This window comes from Neomonachus schauinslandi, chromosome 5 (genome assembly GCF_002201575.2).
Source record: "Neomonachus schauinslandi chromosome 5, ASM220157v2, whole genome shotgun sequence".
Lineage (NCBI taxonomy): Eukaryota > Metazoa > Chordata > Mammalia > Carnivora > Phocidae > Neomonachus > Neomonachus schauinslandi.
The window spans coordinates 116,947,399-116,970,576 of NC_058407.1; the positions used below are offsets into that span (position 1 = coordinate 116,947,399).

Consider the following 23,178-nt stretch of genomic DNA (forward strand, 5'->3'; position numbering starts at 1 on the left):
GTGCAAGCCATTTTTCACCCTGACAGATACAGCAAAGAAAAAAGGGGAGGGTGTACTTCACTGTCTCGACATCTGCATTTCAAATCAGCCTTTCTGGTTTCATAAACCATGTGGACCAATCCTGAGCTGAAAAGAATACAGGTCAATAGATGGACCTCCATTTACATGAACACATTTGAGGTAGATTAGGCTGAAATGGCTTGTTATTCTTTTTTTTTTTTTAAGAGAGTAAGCAGATGTCAGCTGTTTAAGCTCTGACAATTCTGCACTTCTCAATAGGCAAGCATTTTATGCATGGTTTACAATAGCAGAGAAAATTAAAGTACCAAAAATTTACCAACCACACTAATTAGGCAGTATTTTGTGCTATTTACATGAGTAAACATTAACATGAATCTTGTGCCAATAATGTCAATTTTTAAATTCCTTTCATCTTATAGTACTTTTAAAAGATTTTTTTAACTTATTCAGAAATTAAAAGGTGCATTTTCATTGTACATATAAAATGAGATCTACAACAGATCAACATATTTTATATGTAAATGTTAATGTTTAGATAAAGGAATAAATTTATCATAACCATTTCACATCAGAAATAAAATATTTTGAATATACATGTTGATTTGCTTGTGTGTCCAAGACAAACAGCTATAAAAATAACACATTTTAAATTATAGAGAATGGGAAACGAGCAGGCAGACCCATAAAAATATATGTAAAAAATGTCTTTTGAGAAGCATAAAACACCATACATAGTTATGGATTCTCCCCTCATTGTATTCATGGCCTCTCTTACTAAATCACATATACTCATTTCTAGAACCTCTTCCTTTCAAATTATGTTCTCATTTTCCCAGATTTGTAGTGCCTTGGCAATTTATGTCTTAATAGTCAAGCTAAGATATCTATTTAGCATATCACTTAAAGTCTTTAATTAAAAAAAATACAGTGTTAATTTTTCAAAAGATTGGTGATATCACATTTTCTAGAAGGAAATAATGTTAGAAAATACAGGTTATAGTGTCCAATATTTGTTTTCCTTCAATTATTATAATTATCTTAGAAGTTCTAGTATTATATAAATGGTTCACTCATCCTTTCATTAAACATGTATCAATCAAAGGTTATTATGTGCCAGACTCACTCAACTCTGGTACAGATGACACACTTCTACAAATTAACACTACGTTGATTAGCAAATATATTGCAATTAAAAAAATCTAACGTGAAATACGAACTACAAAGGGAAGTTAACATGTAATCTCAAGAACAAGAGGCAGGTAAGAGGATGAGCTCCTGCGTCTTTTTTTTTTTAACCTTTTTTTTAAAAAAAAAAAAAGACAACAGCCATAGACTGGAATATCAACGTCACAATATAACAGATTCCTCAGATGCTTCTCTGGGATTCTGCTGCAATTGCCTTAAGACCAATAAGCCAGCAGGTGAAACAGGTTATTACTGTATCTCTCCTACCACCCCCACCCAAGGGAAATGGAAAGAAAGCATAAAGTGTGATATTATATGTAATTTATAGATATAATTTTCATATTTTATGTTAATTAACATAATATAGTAACATAATATAATAGTAACTTAATTCAGTTCAGTCCAAATTATACAGGTGTTGTATTATTAATATCAACTTTATGTGTACATATTTAAGGGCACCGGGAATATATACATAGACAGTCCCCAACTTAGGATGGTTTGGCTTAAGATTTTTCAACTTTATGATCGTGCAAAAGCAATATACATTCAGCAGAAACTGCAATTTGAATTTTGAATTTGGATCCTTTCCCAGGCTAGTGATACATACACAGTACAATACTCTTGTGATGCTGGGCAGTGGTGAGCCTCAGCTCTGCCAGCCACAGGATCACAAGGCTAAACAACCAATACGCTTACAACCATGCTGCACCCACACAGCCATTCCATTTTTCACTTTCAGTGCAGTATTCAATAAATTCCATGACACATTCAGCACTTTATTATAAAATGGGCTCTGTGTTAGATGGCTTTGCCCAACTGTAGGCTAATGTGTTTTGAGCATGTTTCAGGTAGGCTAGGCTAAGCTGTGATGTGCGGTAGGTTAGGTGTAGCAAATGCCTTTTCAACTTGGGATATTTTCAGTTTACAAAGGATTTACCAGGATATAACCCTATTGTAAGTTGAGTGAGATCTGAAACAGGCTGCATTTACTTTGGGAGAGGATAAAGAGTAGTTTATTTATGTTTGCTCACTTTTATTTCTATTTACTAGGAGTAAGAATGTGCAGTAAACTACAACTGTTTAAAAGTACTATTAATAGGGGAGCCTGGGTGGTTCAGGTCATGATCCTAGGGTCCTGGGATTGAGCCCAGCATCAGGCTCCCTGCTCAACAGGGAGCCTACTTCTCCATCTCCCTCTGCTGCTCCCCTTGCTTGTGCTCTCTTTCTCCATCATATAAAATATTTTAAAAAAATAAAAAATAAAAGTACTATTAATAAAAACTAAGGTTCTTTAAAAAAATCAACTATCTTTGTAATTCCCATGCATTTTATCCTTTCCTTGAATAACTGTTAGAGTGCCATATCCTCCTTTTCCTGAAATCTATAATGTTAATAAGAAAGCAAACTCTGTTCTTCTGACTTGTTGCCTAGTCCCATCCTCAGCTGTTTTCTATTCTCTCCAGAGTAGTGATGGTAAATGTGGGGAAGGCTGGGGATGGCACTGGAGAAATATTTACTGTGAAGGTAATGAAGCTTCCAAGAACATGGGTTGGGCCTACCAATTCTGTACTTGAGATTTCATATACATCACATCTCCAGATTTATATGGTCCTATAAAAACTGGGATCAGAAACACACTGCTATTTATAAATGATGGTATTCTATTACCTTCATACACATATAAGGCATAAAGCAGTGTATATACAGGTAAAAATACAGTAGGCCTAAAGAATGCACACCATACTATATTACACCTACTACAGACTTTCATCCTGCCTCCGTTGCTACTCTTTTTCCTATGGTATATCTTTCTCCTCTTCCCTATGGTTGCTTCCTCTGGCATTTCTGTGCCAGTCACTGTTGGTGTCTACCCAGTAGCCCTTGTCAGTCAAGGCATGAGTAGAAGTCAACTAGAAGCATCTGTGAAAGGGTTTTTTCTCTGTCATCAATAGATACACACAGAAGGAAACTCTGACTCTTTGCTGGACATGGTCAAGTGTATGAATGACATCTACAACTCCTACATCCATCTTGCAATGATAACGGAAGAAATCACCAATATTCTGAGGATGATTTGAGTATAAAAATGAAAAACATCTGGGTCCTCCATGACACTGTTCAGCTGCATAACCAACCTTGGAACTGCCCTGACTCTGAACTTGTGTGTCATGTAAAATAAAAAATGTCCTTATTTTTAAGCCATTTGTACTTGATATTCTGTAACTTACAGCCCAAAACATCCTGGTGTAATCCTGTCCTCTCTCATGCTCGGTATGTTTACATATTTTCCTCTCTTCCTCCGGTCATTGGGTGTTCATTAAGGGCTTACCACGTGCTAGAAACCCGGCTAGATCTTGGGGAAGCAGAATAGAGTAAAACATTGTTCTGTTCTAGCAGAGTTGGCTCAGGGTGAAGGTACAAAGAGACCACACCAAGTAAGAGCAAGGAGTCAAGTCTGTGGAGTGGGCGGGAAAACCGCATATGTAGGGGTGTCACAGGCAGTGTTTCCCGTATTACCTCCTTCTCCCCTTTCCTGTGTCCTACGCTTCTCTATGCAGAGAAAAGCAATGGTAACCAAAGCACATGCCAGTTCTGGTACATCTAAAAATTACTTCCCATAACAGAAATCTCATGGAGTTCATTTCTAGCTCTAATTTGAAAATGAGTTTTGGTTGTTAATTACTTATCATACTTACAAAATCAAAGATCGATTCAGACTCAGATGCTGATTACAGGTTTGACCAAAGCAAAGCAGTGAATCAAGAAATTTATCTTAGGGCCTGAAAATAGCTTCATTTTCAATTTTAAATAAATCTTCAAAAATTAGTTTTTAAAAAATAAATCTCTTATGCAATAACATTCAACATAATCATTACTGTTAGATAACAAGCAAGATTAGTAGTAGCTATACAAAGAAAAATGCACAGAAAGAAGGTTATATATTATACCAACATACTAAGAAGTTATAGTGGATTGATGGTACCATTGCTGATATGTTTTTCTTCTCAATTTGCCAAATTTTCTTTTATGTGATTATAAATTTTTTAAAAATAAAAGAAATGTGAACATGTCTTTTGTCCATACATACAGCTACTGCTGCACTAACTATACCAGTATTACTATTATAAAGGAAAAATAAATATAAACATTTTAGCTTATTTCTCAAGATGGCAGGAATTTTCTTATTTTAAAAAATGGTGGGAATCTATGTCTCCTTTAAGCATTCTGAAAATTAAAAATCTTTTGAAAATGTCTAATACATAGTAGAAATATTATCCATTTACTTTTTCACACTTGCCCTCTTGCCTTAATTTACGCCCTTATTACATTTAAGTTAAAATTACATTCTTAAAATGTGAAGCATTATTCATTTGTAACAATTTTTTAGACTTTAAATTGTCAGAGGGAATAAACCTATCCAATAGCACTTCCTTTTTCATAAATAGTAATGAAGGCCATTTGTTGCAGACATGTAGACAACTGAATATACAGTCCTCAGACTTAATGGTCAGCTGTTTTCAGTAAAGGAACAACTGGTTCTATTGGGCCTCATGAACAGCTCACTGTTGAGTGAAGGAAGGAAGGCAGCCTCCTCTAGGGGACTGTGACATGGGTGGTCATCCGTCACACTTCTCTCTGCCGCTCTCAATTTTTCCATGATCCTTTCTACTAGCATTTGTAAAGGCTTATGTGCATACAATTCTTTGAATACCCTTAATGTGAAATTTTTGGGTGAGAACTCCTTGCTTCTCACACAGTTGCTTTTTCTTAAGAATTTTCGTCTGTGCTGTTCTTGGGACCTGGGTTTGTGTTTGTGTTTTTGTTTTTGTTTTCCTAACAAAATAAAGGCTGAACTTGTAGTACTCTCTCACTAAGAGGTGTGAAGGATTACAACTTCAATGGATCAAAGTCTTTAATACAGAAAAATAAAAAATGCTCAGGACACTTTAATTTTAAAACAAAAAGACACAGCATAAAGGGAAGACTTTTAAGAACAACAACACTCATAAAATTAGTACTATCTAGATAGAGCTGGATGAATGGAATGTTAGAAATGACTTCATGTTGACTAGAAGAGGATAGGAATGCCCAGCAGTGTATAACAGCCATGGCTATAACAGGAAAAACAGGGATTTTGCTTTAATGGTGCTCACAGTGGCTTCGACCCCTCCTCTTAATTGCTGTGGCTGGTTGTTTGTTTAGATCTGGAGGGGTGAACTCAAATGTCCACAGGGCCCAGGCAAGGAACTCAAATAAGTGAAGCCAGAGGGTATAAGAAAAATACCGAGAGGGGGAGCAGTCGAAACCTGGAAAAGTACACACACCAGCTACAAGCAGCAGAATTACTTAGCTTGAGCCGGGTATTGCCACATAGGAACATAGGCCTACTGTCGTCAGATCCTATGATGTTTCAAGAGAAGCCAGAAATCTGGTTTTTAATGTGAAATCACCTGGTTTTTTAAGTGTGGGCAACTTTGTTTTTTTTTTTTTTAAGAACACTCTGTGAGACAATATAGTGTAGGCCAAATAAAACACATCCATCTGTGGGCCAGCTACAGCCTGCAACCATCATTTCACAACCCTGGGCTTAAACTTTATACCTTCTAAAATGACCTGTGGGAGTCTCTGGATGTGGAAAGGTAATGTGCTTTCTACCTTTGATTCTTTAAGTCATGTTTTGGAGTCATAAAAGAATCACTATAAATAAAATAAAAATAAAAATTTCAGCGTCAAATTTCAAGAAACGGATGAAAACCTAAAAGTTGGCCTGCAAAAAAAAATTAACCTAAATATATATTATGATACTTAACTAATTTTTCTGCTCATGGCGGAGATGTAGAAGACTATGCAAAATTAAGTGATCTAGCAGGAGAATTCATAAAAAGGACTCAAAACGAAGATTCTCCAATAAGAAAAAAAGGAAGAAAAAAATATTATGAATTTCGCACACTAATTCAGAAATAATTAGGCAAATCGAACACCTCAGGAACTATAATTTCTTTTAACTTTATTGCTTTTTAGATTATTTTTTCAAACACCATTTTTAATCACTGTCTCTAAGCCCTACAAGTTATATTAAAAACTAAAAGAAAGTCATGAATCACCATTTCTCTGTTTATCCTTTTAAAGATAGGATGGTTTTGGCATCTGGCTATAAAAGATATCACTATCATTTCAGAAATAAAGCAGGTAAAAGATACATTTAAAATTTGGCTACACACTTATGATGTTAATCTTATGTTATAAAAGTCACCCCATTCAACCAAACTTCTCATGATTTGGTAAAATTATAGTAAAAGCCAAATATGGTGTTGCAATTGCCAAAGCTGGTTATATACTGACCATACTCCAGTGTGAGTATAGGAATGTCACTTCCAAAGTGGAAGAAATTTGTCCTATTTTTGGTCTAACCCAGCGAATCTACTGCTTAGTTATCTACTGCTATGTAACAAATCACACCAACTTAGCTGCTTCAAACAGGAAATACTTACTATGTCGTGGTTTCTGTAGGTCAGGAATGTGGGAGCGGCTTAGCTGGGTGGTTCAGGCTGGGGCCTTTTACTAGGCTGCCGTCAGGATGTCCGCTAGGGCTGCATTATCCGGGGCTCCACTGGGTCTAGTGGATCTGCTTCTAAGCACACTCACAGGAATGTGGGAAGAAGCCTTCATCAGGTCCTCCCCATTTCTGGGGCCTTTCCATAGGCTCCTTATGATGAGACCTCTCCCAGAGTGAGTGATCCAAAAGAGAGAACCCAAGACAATGCCTGCAGTCTTTCATAATCTAACCTCAGAAGTCACATAACATCACTTCTGCTATATTTCACTGGTTAAATGTGAGAGGAGGCTACACGAGGATGTGACTAGGAAGAGGTGGGCATCATTGGGGGTTGGGAGGCCATCACAGAGGCTGGCTTTATTCTTCACCAACACATCTGCGAGAGGCAACATCCCTCTGTAGGTAACAAATCTTCTATAATTCTGAGCTGAGACACAGACCTCTCCAGTTGCAGGGTGAGAAAAAGGTGGAGAGAGAACTTGCATATTATTGTGAAAAAATCTAATATATGATTTTTATTTATTTCCCCCACCCCTCAGATGTCATTTTTCCTACTCTCATTATTTCCACACCACGTCTCTCCAGTCCTCAGAGCCATTGGTCTAACTCGTACACATGGGTTGAGTGTTTGAGAGATTAAGGGTTAACATACACACATATGCTTTGAAGGTTAAATAATTCTGGCTCCTTTAAAAAGTCAAGTGAGTCAAGTAAGCCATTGATCTGGAGTTAATGGTGCCGTAGTAAGAAATTACAATCAGCTGGGATGGACGGTGCACTTACAGGGCTCAAATATAAAAAGCAGCTTCAAAATATGCTAAGGAAAAGAAGTGGAGACAAGAGAAAGAGAATGTGGGAAATGAGAAAGACTTGGGCATGGCCTGGAAGTTAATAGGTAACATAAGATTCAGAGCAATTTTTAAACTCCCCAAATTTGGCAATTTTTTTGTTTTTGACTTATAATGACTTCACAGCTAAGACTAAGCTGAAGAGAAGGAGGCAAAAGCTAATTGTGGTGCTCTATCCATGAAGAAACCGATGATAAATTACCGGGAATCAGATCCTTTACAAAATGCAGTTTTTGTATCTAGAAATGTTTTCATTTTGTTTTCCAATTGCTAGATGAGTAGATAATATTGCAGCCATGGCTGTAGCTTTCCCCTGCCTGCAATTTTGCATGCTGCTTCAAACAAAGTAAACTGAAGTGGAAAGGGTGCATTTTATGATTGCGACATCCCTGGCACACTTTCTTTGCTCCAGCCCAGTTTTAAGTCCCTGCCTTCAAGTTGCTCAGGCAAGGGCGGCTGGAGGAGGCTGGACAGTCAAGGGCGGCTGGGGCTCTGCTGGACTCTCTACAAGAGTACACAAAGAGAGGAAACAGAAAAGGGAAACAAATGAAACACTGGATTTTTTTGCCAGGTGCTTTTATAAAAATGGCCCCTGGTCCAAGGTTCTTGGTGTGACTCCCTCTGAGTGGTTCCTAGGAGCTGCCCATGGGCTTCCACTGCCCACATTTATTCCTGAGGATGGATTCAGCTCAACATTTTAATAATTGCATAATAACCCACTGAGTAAGTATATGCCATAATTTACTTAACTGTCCCCCCGCTTTAGAACATTTAATTGTTTTGCTTGATTGTGGTTTGGGTTTGGGCCATTATAAAGTACAGTGCAGTGAACCTCTTTGTGCATTAAGATTATGTATTAGTTATCTATTGCTGGGTAAGAAACAACCCAAACTCAGGAGCTTCAAACATCATCTATTATCTCACATTTTCTGTGGGTCAGGAATCCTGAAGCAGCCTAGCTGGGTGGTTGTGGCTCTGAGTTATTCATGAAGTTGCTATCACACAAATGGTTGTATTCATTCGAGGGCACAACTTGGGGAGGATCCGTTTCCAAGCTCACTCAGCTGAGTGGAGTTGTTGGGAAGCTTCAGTTTCTTGCTGGTTGTTGAAGACCTCAGCTCCTCACCATGTGGGCCTTTCCCTAGGTTGTCTGACTGTCCTTGTGTCAAAGCAGCCCACTCTCCCCAAAACAAGTAAAGGGAGACAAGTAAAGGGAGAACAACGCCAGGACAGAAGCCTCAGTCTTTTGTAACTGGTCACCTCTGCTCAGAAGTAACCTGCCATCCCCACTGCCATATTCTAGTGGCCACACAGACCAGTCCCGGTATGACGGGGGAGGGGCCTATACAAGGGTGTGAATACAAGGACACCGGAGTTCTGTGGGGTATCATGGAGGCTGGTTTCCACTGGTCATACATACATACATCTAGAACTCCACAGGTTACACAAACACACGTGCATGTGTGTATTTACTTATGATTAGCAGCTCAGAGCTACAATTACTAAGGGGGACAGTGTTGACACTTTTTGAGGTTCTTGATATTTTTAGATTAAATCACATTAAACTGCTATTTTTGTTAAATCAAAACCAATTGAATATAGGTAATTTCATGTAGGTCAACCTAATATACATCAACCTAATACGGACTGTAGAATTGTTTATTTTATATGTCTCCACCATCATGTGTCACCATGTGTGAGTTTGGCAGTCTAGGCATTTCACATATAAAGTACATTTTAGTCCTTACATTGAGTAAGAGATTGCTCAAAGTTGAATCATCATTTACTTCTACCCAAATGGTATTTTCAGTTCCAAATTCCTTAACTTACTGCATACTGCAGTTTAGTTACACTGATTAATAAACGTGAATATTAAGTATGACTTAAGACCATAGCATTACCACTATATTGCCTTTTAACAAATAAACACAAAACATAGGCATGCTAATTCTAAGTCAGTACTGTCCAATAAGAATGTGAGCCATACATATAATTTAAAATTTTCTAGTAGCTACATTTAAAAAGCAAAAAGAAATAGGTGAAATTAATTTTAATAAAATACATTATTTAACACAATACACCCAAATTATAATTTCAACATGTAATCAATATTCAAAAAATTTTAATGAGATATTTCACATTCTGTTTATCGTATTAAGTGTTGGAAATCTGGTGCGTATTTTGCACTTACGGTACATCTCAGTTTGGCTGCTAAATTTTCATTGGAAATAATCTGTATTTAGATTTCAAAAAGTTTACAGCTGAAAAAGCAGATTCACATACCCATGTTGTTTCGATCATACCTAAAAAATCTCCAGTAACTGAACTGGTTTATCAATTTTTAAAATTTATATTAGGCGTAGATAACAATTTAGTTCCTCAGATGCTCTAGCCACCATTCAAGTATGTGACAGTAACATGTGACTAGTGCATGACCATATTGGTAAAGCTGTAGTTTAAAATCAAAGGAGATACAGAGAAATGGCTAGTAATAGAATTATCACACAAATAGCTACATAACTGCAGTCAATACCTTTTCAAGGCCAGAGGTCCTATCTTGAGCAAAATGCTTTGATGCAATTAACTTAACACTACATTTTTATAGCAAGCTGGTTCATTCATCTACAGCCACAGATGAGAGCAAAGTAGGCCAAAAAGTTAACTGCAAAATCAGCCAGATAACATGGTAATTATACAATAATTATTTTCCCTGTAGACAATGGATTTTAATATTTATGGTAAGATAAGGATGAACATGACTTATTTCAAAATACAATCCTTTTTTTTTTTTTTTTTTTAGGTGGAGGGGAGAGGCAGAGAGAGAGTCTCAAGCCGACTCCCTGCTGAGCGCAGAGCCTGAGGTGGGGCTCCATCTCACCACCCCTCACAACCTGAGCGGAAACCAAGAAACCAAGCGTTGGAGGCTCAACCAACTGGCCACCCAGGCACCCTCAAAGCACAATTCTTATGCTAACAAAGTCCTAAGCTTTTAAGAAGTAAATTCTCTTGTAGATGTTTGTGAATGAAGTACTTTCAAATTTCAGTCAAATACACTATGACTAATGTACTTCTAGAAATTCAAACGTAAATAAAAAAGTTTTCTTCCCTCAATATCTAAAAGGTGTTGGAAGGTTTTATACACTAGTGATTGGAAAATAAACCAAGTCTGAAAAACACTTTTGTTCAAACCCCAAAAATATGTTATGATGCACTGTTCAAACTTGATTTATTTCTAGACTAGTAGGATACAAATACCCTTCTCTTTATCTACTCAGTACACAATTTCGTGACATTTCTCGTGCAGATATTTGCACCCAACAGAAAACAAAGCCTCAGACTAAAAGAATATTAGGTGGCATCAGGTAGAGGAAGTATTTTGGTGGGTAGAGGGCTTTCCTTTCTCCTATAACTGCACGATCAATGTCACTTCTTTTTATTTCTATGCCCAAAGTCTGTCCAGCGGATATCTGGAGGTAACAGGTTCTTAAGAATAATAAAAAGATTGCCCTTTCTGCAATGGTACAAAAAGCATAACTCTTAATTCATTTTTCACTTGATCCAATTTAGAATCACCCAGTGTATTATATATGTACTCTTAAGACAGTATAGTACATTTCTGTCTAATGTGCCCAGCTGTCTAGATGACTTTTATGCTCATCTCTATCAATTTTTCTATCTTAGATTGTAAAGTCCTAGAGAGAAGATACTAGCCAACTTATTTTACTTTGAAGACATGGTAACATACACATAAGGCACATAGTGCCTCAGATACTTTTTGATGATTACAATGATGACAATGGCGATAAAGAAATTGTCAGCTGGCCTCATATATAAAGTTAAAGCTCTCAGTGACTTAGGAATCTGAGATTACAGAATGATATGGTATTGTTCTATATTCTGAATCATAAAAAAAATGCACAAAAATACCTCAGATTTTATCAACCAAGAGTTTATAACTTTAAAAATCACAATAAATAAAATACAGAAGAATTCACAACATATCTTTTTTTCTACTAGCACACAAACTGCCCTAAAAATGACTAACAAATGAGGTTAACTACTGAGTAGTTATAATTAGTTACTTTGTTTAACACATTTGGTCTCCATGCCAAAAGAACATAGACGAGACATTTATTTTCACTTCATCTTTTTTTTCACCAACACTTAAATAAGTAGAAAACTTATTTGTGGAAATCAGTGTTAGGATCAAAATAGGTGTAACATGTAATACATATAATCCCATATGCATCATTTGCCTCTATGTTTATGTGTTCCTCAACCCCTCCAAGATAAAAGAAGTTGTAAAAACAAAAAGGTAGTACAGAAATCAACATTATTATCTACAAGCATCAGTAAAGACAGTTATCTGTAGGGCTTTTAAACTAATTTTTAATTACCAGGCTGTAGTCCCCTTCACCCCTTCATCCCTACCACACAAAGTCCCTTGTTATCCTGAGATAACACGAATTGTCATGAATATGTGGATTTTTCAAAAGTTAATTACTGCTTCCTAAGCCTGTTCTACATGATTTGGCCTATTGGTATTTATAGATGGGTGACATGAGAAGAATATTTGCAAAAATTCTGAATTTTAAAATTCTTTCTTTTTATCACATCATCATTCTATACAAGATAGAAAAGAATCAGGCTGGCCAGCTTGGTCTGGATTCCTCGTTTATATTATCTGTTTAGCAAATAGAATATAATCTACTTAGTGTTTCTGTAGTGTCCAAACTGGCCAATTCCTGTCAGCACTGCTCATCTTGGCCATCTCTTCTCCTAACTGCCACTGAGCTGGGATGGAAATCTCTCATTTGATTTAGTCCTGTAGACATCAATCAAGTCTATAGGAGAAAGGATAGTTACACATGTGGAAACCAGCCATCAGGGATTAAAAACAGAGGTATCTGGCAAGACTTTCAGATACAACAAGGAGTTTAAAATGAAGAATGATGAGCTCTCATACACTTTACTTTCTCACACTATAAAGAAGAAAATCTCTGAAAGATTTTGAGTAATTGCCAAGCAGTTCCACCATAAATTGCTGTCTGGTCAGAATAAATCCTTCCCCTCTCTACATCAGTTTCCTCATCTATATAATATGACAATTATATTAATGATTAAAATGTTTTAGAACACCTAACCAAATGTACTGTATTCCTCTTTGCCAGATTTGAGAACAAAGTTTATTCTGAGACAGCAAAAGTTTATAAGAGACGGCGTATTTAGCTAAAGCTCCCAAAAGAAACACTTAAAACTTATTTTTGAGCCCGAATGTGGAAAATCATTCCTACAAAACCCTTGTATGGCTCCTCCTTCCTCACCCCTCCAGCCAGGCTATTGCTCTCACCTTAGTCCCAAGTGCCGCCCTCACTGCGGCCACACCCTTGCTACAAGGTCATTGGAAGCTCTCCTCGGTGAAGCTACTGTGCTCCACACAGTAAGGAAGCCAGAGAGAGGCTGCCAGTGGGGAGCAGGGAAGCAGGGCCTGGAGAGGGCGAAGCGCTCCTCTGGGCCCCTCCGGGTGGAAGCCCCGCACCTGCAGAGTTTCTTCAGGTTCCTTCAGGTTCCTTTCTCACCCGTCACACTTCCGGTCCACACAGGCCCCTCGCCTCATCCCTTGTATCTCCAAAAGCAAGACTAATCCTCGGAAACAATGAGAGGGTGACACTGATGAAGTAAATATGTTAATAGAATAATGTCACTAGAATAATGCTGCAGAGTGGGAGAATCCAGCAAGAAGGAGGAAGAACCAGCCTGAGAAGACTTTACCTCAACTTTTATTTTAAACGCCAGAGAAAATATAAAGAAATAGCTTATTTATCTTCAAATTAAGAGGTACATACATCAAGAATATTCAATAACTGGTGATTCAACCACAGAAATTTAAGGACACGATTTATACAGAGTTAAAAAGAAAAGAAACCCCACACCATTTTGGGCTGTTAGTTCCCAGTTCCCTTTGATTATCTAAAATACTTTAAAATCTACACATAGAAGTAACTTTCAGAAATTGTATTTTTCAAATAAGAACAAGTCAGATGGTGCCTATTGATTTTTCTCTTCTACCAATTGCACACTTAACTTAATTTTTGTTTCCTAGACACAAAATGTTTTCCTTCCTTAGTCCGTAAAGGTACACTTTATTTCTTTTGCATCTCCATTTAAGGCTTCTATTTCTTGAACTGTCTAATAAAACATTCTTCTAATACTAAGAAGAAAACACTGAATGAATGTCCTCCCATTAATCTAACATATTCTATTTTTAGGAAATCATTGAAAAAGAAATCAGGTTATTTAGAGGTAAACCCTCTATTTTCACTGATTCAGGATGTGAATGATGACTTCCTTTATTGCCTACTGGGTAACAATTCCCTTTCCTTCTGAGAAATCTATGCAGTAATCTCTTCAGGGAGCTTCTGGGTCCCAGACCCCTAACTACTGTGAAATATTGAAATTACAGTGGGAATTCCATTTGGGAGCCAGATTATAGCAAGAAATTGGAATGGAATCCCTAAGACAGATCCTATTTATGAACTATAATCATTTAGCCTCAGACTCAACAAAAGGGAGATATAGAAAGGTTATCTATAGGCACCTGCCTGAGAGTATATCTGTATGGCAGTCCCTCAAAGCTCCTTTGCTGCACCTTTTGAAATACTCATGTTACAATCTGTTTGCCATAAAGTTCTCTGACCAAAAGCAACAATAACAACCACCACAAAAACGCAAAACTAAATATGATAACGAGCTTCCCATGATAACCAGCTTCTGATTTAAAACACTGCCTTAGGGGCGCCTGGGTGGATCAGTTCGTTAAGCATCCAACTCTTGATTTGGGCTCAAGTCACAATCTCGGGGTCGTGGGAGCAAGCCGCCTGTCAGCTCCGTGCTCATCGGGGAGTCTGCTCGAGATTCTCTCTCTCCCTCTGTCCCTTCCCCCCACCCACTCTCTCTTTCAAACAAATAAATAAATCTTAAAAATAAAAAAAACTGCCTCAGTTTCTTCTATCAACATATATTTTTTTTTTTTAAATATTTTTGTTTTTATTTATTTGACAGAGAGAGACACAGCGAGAGAGGGAACACAAGCAGGGGGAGTGGGAGAGGGAGAAGCAGGCTGCCCGCCGAGCAGGGAGCCCGATGCGGGGCTCGATCCCAGGACCCCGGGATCATGACCTGAGCCGAAGGCAGGCGCCCAACGACTGAGCCACCCAGGCGCCCCTCTTCTATCAACATATATTAAACAATAGTCCTAAGGTGACCCTATTTGGAAACCCAAAATCCAGATATTAAGGAAATCATTTTAATATACTAACTCAGAATCATTCTAGGCATGACAATAGTTTTCTTTCTCCATTTATTTTTCTATCATTTTCTTTCCTTTTTGTCTCTAATAGTGTCGCCATTTTAAGAACCAAATTAAACATAACCATGGGAGAGCCTCTTCCTATTTCCATTTTGAATTTCTTCTTCAGTGCTCTTTTAAGAAATATTTAGTGACGCTGTTATGGTCAGTGGTGAACATGGGCTTTGAAGTCAGATTTAGACTCAAATTCTGGTTCCACCATTAACATAACTTTGGGTATCCTCTCTAAGTTACATTTTCTTCCTCTGTTTAACAGGGAAAGTAATACCTACCCTATGGGTAGCTGTAATCAAAATGAGATAATGTATCTGAAGCATACTGCACCAAGCCAGGCACACAGTAAGTACTCAGTAAGTGGTAGCTATTGTTTTATACATACACACACATTGAAAAATCTGGAAAGCAAAGAAAATATATCCTTAATTCTATCACCCTAGTAACACAAACATGTATTTCTTTGTAATTTATGTCCACATAAAAACTTATTTTATATTATTATAATTGCAATATATAATTTTATCTCTTTTTACATTACAATCATGTTTCCATATTACCATGTAAGAGTCATAATTACCTTTTTAATTTGCCAAGTGAAATTCCATTAAGTAAAAACTACCATAATTTAACCACTACATTCCTGCCAAATATTTGAGGGTTTTTGATATTACTAATATTACTACAATAACATTTGCATGAATATAACTTTTTCATTCTGTGGAATTCTTCCCTTAGGATGAATTCCCAAAGCAGGTTTTTTAGAGTAACCATGAATTCTTTCATGACTTAGATTAGTTTTGCCAAACTGCTTACCACAAGTTTAAACAATTTGTAGTGCCCCCACCAACGGCCAAAAACATCATGTCCTCTCCAACCTTCAGTATTAATACTAATATCTTGTATTTATTGAATATTCACCATATGCCAAGTACTTGTCTACGTGCTTTGCATATATTATCTCATTGTGCTCACAATAAATCTCTGAAACACCTACTTTTAGGTACCATCTTTTGCAGATGAGGAAGTTAAGGTTCAGGAAGTTTAAAAGCCATGTCCAAGGTTATACAGAAACTAAATGGTAGAACTTGGACTCAAACTCAGATCCTGTCTAATGTCACAGTGCTCTTAACCATTTGGCTATATTTCCGCTTTACTCTTTTTTCCCCCTAAATAATAATAAGTGGGGAAAGACATTTTCACTGATGTTTTAATATGCAGTTCTTTGATTACTAGCAAAGTTGATCATTTTTACATAGTTTGTTTTAAAACTGTATTTTCTTGTTGTATTATTTGTTCGGATTATTTAGCAACTTCTGTAAAGTGGTGGGGGCAATTTTGTTCCCTCTATATTCTTTACCAATCAGGTGTGTCAGCACAAACTTCACACAAGAGGTCCATGTCCTTCTTGATGAATTCATTGAGCTGTCAGTTTATAAGAGGAGGTGCTACTCTTTCCCCTCCCTCTTGCCCAATATGGGCTCAATACAAATATATTCTAGAAAGTTATCATGTCCATATCTCTTCAACATTATTCATTCATGCGTTATGTCTCCTGCTTGGTTTAGAATACCCCTATCATGAGAGAAAGTAAAGATCCAATATCCCCTGAAGCGTGAAAAACTAAAATTTTTTCACTGAACCAATTTACCAACATCTTTGAGAATCCATCAGTATCTCACTTTCCTCATTCCCCACTACCATCTCTTTCTATCTTCAAATTTCTCTTCTACTAACTAGAAAAAGGACTGAAATGTACAGGTTTTTTTTTTTTCTTTTCAAATTTTTATTTAAATTTTAGTTAACGTATAGTGTAATACTGGTTTCAGGAGTAGAATTTAGTGATTCATCATTTACATGTAACACCCAGTGCTAATCACAAAGAGTACCCTCCTTAATACCCATCATCCATTTAGTCCATCCCCCGTCCACCTCCCCTCCAGCAACCCTCTGTTCTCTATAGTTAAGAGTCTCTTATAGTTTGCTTCCTTCCCTCTTTTTTTTTCCCCTTCCTCTATATTTATGTTTTGTTCCTTAAATTCTACATATAAGTGAAATCATATGGTATTTGTTTTTCTCTGAATGACTTATTTTGCTTAGCATAATACTCTCTAGCTCCATCCACATCATTACAAATGGCAAAATTTCTTCATTCTTTTTGATGGCTGAGTAATATTCCATTATATATGTATGTATTATATATGTATATAATATATATTAATAGATTTGTATTTTATTTTATTTATTTATAGATTTTATTTAAATTCAAGTTAGTTAACATATAGTGTATTATTAGTTTCAGGGGTAAAATTTAGTGATTCATCAGTTGTATATAATACCTAGTGCTCATTACATTAAGTGCCCTCCTTAATGCCCATTGCCCAGTTACCCCTTGCCCCCACCCACCTCTCCTCCAGCAATATACCAAATCTTCTTTATCCATTCATCAGTTGATGGATATTTGGGCTCTTTCCATAATTTGGCTATTGTTAATAATGCTGCTATAAACACTGGGGTACATGTGCCCCTTCAAATCAGTATTTTTGTATCCTTTGGGTAAATACTTAGTAGTGAAATTGCTGGGTTATAGGGTAGCTCTATTTTTAACTTCTTGAGGACCCTCCATACTGTTTTCCACAGTGGCTGCACCAGCTTGCATTCCCACCAACACTGTAAGAGGGTTCCCCTTTCTCCACATCCTCACCAACATCTGTTGTTTCCTGTGTTGTTAATTTTAGCCATTCTGATATTAAGATATCTGAGATATCTGATCTCTCATCGTGGTTTTGATTTGTATTTCCCTGATGATGAGTGATGTTGAGTATCTTTTCATGTGTCTGTTAGTCATCTGGATATCTTCTTTGGAAAAATGTCTATTCATGTCTTCTGCCCATTTCTTAACTGGATTGTTTTTTGGGGTGGTAAGTTTGATAAGTTCCTTATAGATTTGGGATACTAACCCTTTATTAGATATGTCATTTGCAAATATCTTCTCCCAAGACTGAAATGTGTAGGTTTTTGTGAATTTGTGATCCAAATAACTTGGCCATCATTCAAAACCTATCTCCCATAATGTATGGAAACATCATTAAAACTGCATCTATAGTTCACTAAGCAAAACCAGATTTACCTAATAAATCTAAATTTTAATAATCCTGTTTTCAGATATGCTCCATTACCTGCATTATGTCTTGCAATATACCCAAGTGCCCAAGCTGCAGCCTCCTTGACTCCAGGGTCAAAATCTTCCAAGCATATCACCAGTGTATCCAGTGCTCCACAGTCAACTATTGCCTGAGCTAGTTGAGGAGAATGTTTACCAACTGCTCGTAACACAAAGGCAGCTGCTTTCTTGTAAAAACGCTACAATGATAAAATAGATAAAACTCAAAGTGAATTAAGCACTTATAAAACCAAAAGTTAAAACAGACCAAAACCAACATAAAAATGACGTTAATATAAAGCTCAACAGCTTTCAAATCCAAAGATGAAAAACATCCTGCAAAATCATTTTTTGATGTTCCCCTATTGCTTTTGTTCAGTAACCAAACTGAAATAATGTAAGTCTTAATTACATTTCAAATGTTTTATTCTGAAATATTCATTTGGAAACTCTATAAAAAATATAAACATTGTATTTCCTACCAATTCATAAAATAATGAGATTTTCTGTATCTGCATCACACTGAAAAGTATTTGTTTCACCCATGGGAACTCTTAGATTGTTAGCATGTGCAACAACACTGTCCACTGACAAATTCATTTCCTTTACTTGCCCTCAGTTTCTAAGCATGGTAGGCTTTTCATGACCTCAACTAATCTTTTGGTGTCCCAAGTTATCCTGAAATAACAACCATGTTTCAAGATGCACTACCAATTGTTGGATAAGCATAAAGGCGAAACACTCATGATACATTTTAAAACCTTTCCTGGTAAATAAACTAACCAAACAAGGAGATGTATTATTTATCCCCTCTTAGAAATGCTTTTTAAAACAATAAATACAAATGACTTACTGTTAGGTGAATTTTAAGTAATGCTTCATATTTATAAAAATTTCTATATAAAATTTTATCAGATTGAGAAATAATAAAACTGAAACACAAGACTAACATGTTTTTCTTCATATACCTAAAAAAAATTAAATGTATAGAAAGTATTTGGCTATAACATTCACTGTTGTTTCAAGGTTAGTATAATGACACCAGTAATGGTCTCTGTCTTTTATTAATAGAATCCAATTAACCCCCTATTGTAGATTCCAAGTTTTTATTTCTTTACACTGATGACTAAAAGTGACTAGGTGACTACAGCACCTGTTTTGAAAGCATGTTATTTACTTTGGCCAAAAGATAAAGATACAACAAAAATTATAGGAGAGGGGAAAAATACATCAAGTATATTTTAACATATTATATCTCAAAAATTGGTATATGTTGATGATATAAGAAATATGCTGTGTTAATAATGATGTTTTGATTTGATGTATTTCTTTAGTTTCTTAAATGTTAACATATATAGATATTAAAATATTTGTTATAAAGGTTAATTTTATGTCAGTAACCAAATATCTACTAACTTACTATAAAATTTAGAGTTTTAAAGTAGCTTTCCATTATTTTCTTATAATCATGGAAAAATAATGGTGATACATTTCCTGTTATCACCTTAAGCTAAGGTAACTTTTTATATGGCAGAATTTTCAAATTCACAATTTACTGGCCATTGATAGTCACTGCTAACTACAGTGCCTATAATTCACACCTTCTGATCTCATTTCCCTTTTCTCCTAATTTCCGCTTTTCCAAATTCCTCTCTCTTCTCTCCCATTCTTCACCAAAAGAATTGCCTTAAAAAAAAAAAAAAAAAGTCCATGCCAGGGACTTTGTACCTCATAAAGAAGACATTAAATCCTGTGAGAAATGAGTTAAAGGACTGTTGGTGAAGGACACAGAAGCCTGGGAATCCTGCCTCACATTCTCACTTTCTCCTCACTTCTGCCCTAGCACTTTTTTGTCTCTTTACAACTAATGGACACTCATTCACATTTAGATCTATTGAGAACCTTCTTTGTGGGATACCAGAACACAGACCCTGCCCTTGAAAAAAGGAGTTAAGAGTCCAGGAAGAACAAAGTCTAACAGTATTTGACTATAGAAGGAACACCTGCAAGAAAAATAAAATTTCTGAGATTCCTCATAGAGATAAGACAGTCAGTAAATGACTCTCCAATCTATAAAAATAAAGCAAAATTTTAAACAATTAGGATTTATTTTTTTTATTCTGGTAAAATACACATATTTACTATTTTACCCATTTTAAAGTATACAACTCAGTGGCATTTAGCACATTCATGGTGTTGTACAAACATCACCATCCAGTTCCAGAATATTCTCAGCAGCCCAACAAGAAACCTCATACATGTTAAGGAGTCACTCTTCGTTCCCCTCTGCCTCCAGCCCCTGGCAACCACTAATCTGCTTCTGTCTCTATGGATTTGCATATTCTGGACATTTCCTGTAAGTGGAATCATATAACATGTTGCCTTTTGTATCTGGCTTCTTTTTTTAGCGTAACGTTTTCAAGGTTTATCCATGTTGTAGCATGTGTCAGCACTTCATCCCTTTTTATGACTGATAATATTCCATTATATGGATGTCCAACATATTGTTTATCCAGTCATTATTTTGTTATAGTGAATAATGCTGCTATAAACATTTGTGTACAAGTTTTGTTTGAACACTTGTTTTCAATTTTTTTTGGAAATCTAACTAGGAGTAGAATTGCTGGGTCATGTGGTAATTATATTTAACTTGACTGCCAGACTGTTTTCTATAGCAGCTGCACCATTTTACACTCCTATCAGCAATGTATGAGGGCTCCAATTTCTCCAAATCTTCACTAACACTTGTTATTTTTTTCTTTTCCTTTCTTTTTTTTTTTTTTTATCATGGCATCCTAGTAGGTTAAGTGATATCTTGCTGTGGTTCTGATTTGCATTTCCTAATGGCTTATGCTGTTGAACATCTTTTCATCTTCATTGGCCATGTGTATATCTTCTTAGTATGTGTATAGATGTCTATTCAAGTCTTTTGCCCATTTTTAAATTGGATCGTTTGTCATTTGGTTACACAAGTAGGAATTTAATCTTAAAAATATGTCAAGAAACATATATCCTTAGGTTATGATAAACTAACAGAATGGAATAAACAGACCAAGACCCTATCTACAGGGAGGTCCTTAACTATTGTTAGGTGATACTGTACAGAAACAGAGAGTAGAACCAGACAGGAGGGGGAAACAATTGGGGCACTCTTAGATGACCCTTAAAAGGACTGACATGTTTACATACTTGGTATAAAATGCTTTATCAAACCTTCTATTACATGTATTCTCCTTCCTTTTGTATGCTTCTCTCCCACTTGCTTCCAAGCTGTCTCTTACAGTTTCCACTAACCAGATTTCACCTGCATATAAGGATTGCGGAAAACAACTTTTTATTTGCCTAAGTCTCCATACAGCTCTCAAAGACTGATCCCACAGGTTTAAGACTCTCATATACAGAAATACTGCTTTATATATAATCCCATTAAAAATTGTGTCATCTTTTTTCTTATATTAACAGTAATGGAAAAAAGCTGCCTATCACTCCCAAAGTAAAATATCCTAAAGGTATTATTATGTGAAGTTTAAAGAATTAAAGGTTGTATTAACATCCTAAAATTCTAAAGCCTATAAGCTTACAACTGTACCCAAACTAAGCAGATTTTTAAAAATCTAAAACAAGACAAAAAAAACATAACTAATTTTTTAAAAATCTTACATTCTGTTCTGCCAATGAATAAACAAGCTGTGGAAGAATGTCACCCTTCACCACTGCTTCTGCTAGTTCATCATTATAATTAGCCAGTCTCCCAAGAGCCAATGCAGCAGTCTGTTGAATTGTTGGGACCACATCCAGAAGAAGAGGCCTCAGCAAAGACATTACACCTGAGTTTAGTTATGAAAGAACAGAAGTCAGCAAAATTTAAATGAAAAAGCAAATATACAATTCAGCATATATGTAGATAAGAAAATTGTAGGAAAAAATCGGTAAAAACAAAAAAAAATTATCCACTAAAAACTAGTGGTATATTTAGAAGCATCTAACTGGCCAAGACAAAGAATGATACAACCTGTAATTATCAAAGCAGGAGCAAAGCATGACAAGAAAGGCTTTGGACTTAGGTTAAGAGTTTAAATCCCTGATTTGGCAAATAGTAGTTATGTGACCTGATAGGGCTGTCATGAGGAATGCAGAGAAAGATTGTGGAGCATGTAGTTTAATGCCTACCTAGCACATGGTAAGGGGTAGAGGGGGGCTGTGGGGAATAGGTTTCCCCCAGCCTTTGCAACTCCTATCTTTCAGGGCTCAGTTCAGGTCCTTTCATCTCTATGGATCTTCCATTTGTTTTGTTTGGGTTTTTTTTTTTTTTTTCCCTCTGATTCCAACTGTTGGATCTTTACTGTGATTTCAACTGGCTAGGGCCTCACATTCATGAAGGGATGCAAATTCAGATTTCTGATAGTATTCCAAAGAAACAAATTCTTTGAGATAAGTATTTTGTATTACTAGCTCTCATAATATTCACTCTAGGGTTGAATACATAGTAGGGGTATATCATCATCACAGCAACAATAGTAAAAGTTAGCTTATATTTATCCAGCACTTATTATATGCACATGTTTTTTTAAGGACTTGTTTTCCATATTAATTCACTGAGCTGTCATAACAAACCTATGAAGTTGGCCCTATTATTACGTATATTTTACAGATGAGGAAATGGAGGCTGAGAAAGGTTAAGAAATCATCACAAAACTAATAAATGATGGAGCATGGTTAGAAATTCAGACTTTCCTCATTAAAATTGCTAAATAAATAATACATATTGAAAGTTGAGGAGGTGGGGAAAGGGAGATAAAAAATAATTACATTTTAGTCATTTGGCTATTCCAACTCTTTATAGTACCTTTGCCTTATTATAAAATACCCAAAATAGTCAACTGCTATTTGGGCTTTAATGATGCTGTTTTAGTCTAAGGTTACAAGAAAGGTAATGACAGAGTTCAAACTGGAACAAAACGCCCCTTGACTTTCTAAACTTTACTTAATTTGCAGCAGGCTATTCAACTAGATGTTATTACATCTCTTCTTTAAAAAC

The 23,178-nt window shown here is 36.1% G+C and overlaps 1 protein-coding gene across 2 annotated transcripts in view; it reads right to left on the bottom strand.

The window, feature by feature from the left end:
* SPAG6 (sperm associated antigen 6) overlaps nt 1-23,178 on the bottom strand; it is a 59,815-nt gene that overhangs the window by 25,024 nt on the left and 11,613 nt on the right. For both annotated transcript variants that reach the window (XM_021696756.2, XM_021696757.1), the window contains 2 exons: nt 21,801-21,967; nt 18,157-18,340 (listed from right to left, as the gene is read on the bottom strand). In XM_021696756.2, the coding sequence (XP_021552431.1) occupies nt 18,157-18,340; nt 21,801-21,967 (351 nt within the window). The remainder of the gene's footprint in view (nt 1-18,156; nt 18,341-21,800; nt 21,968-23,178) is intronic.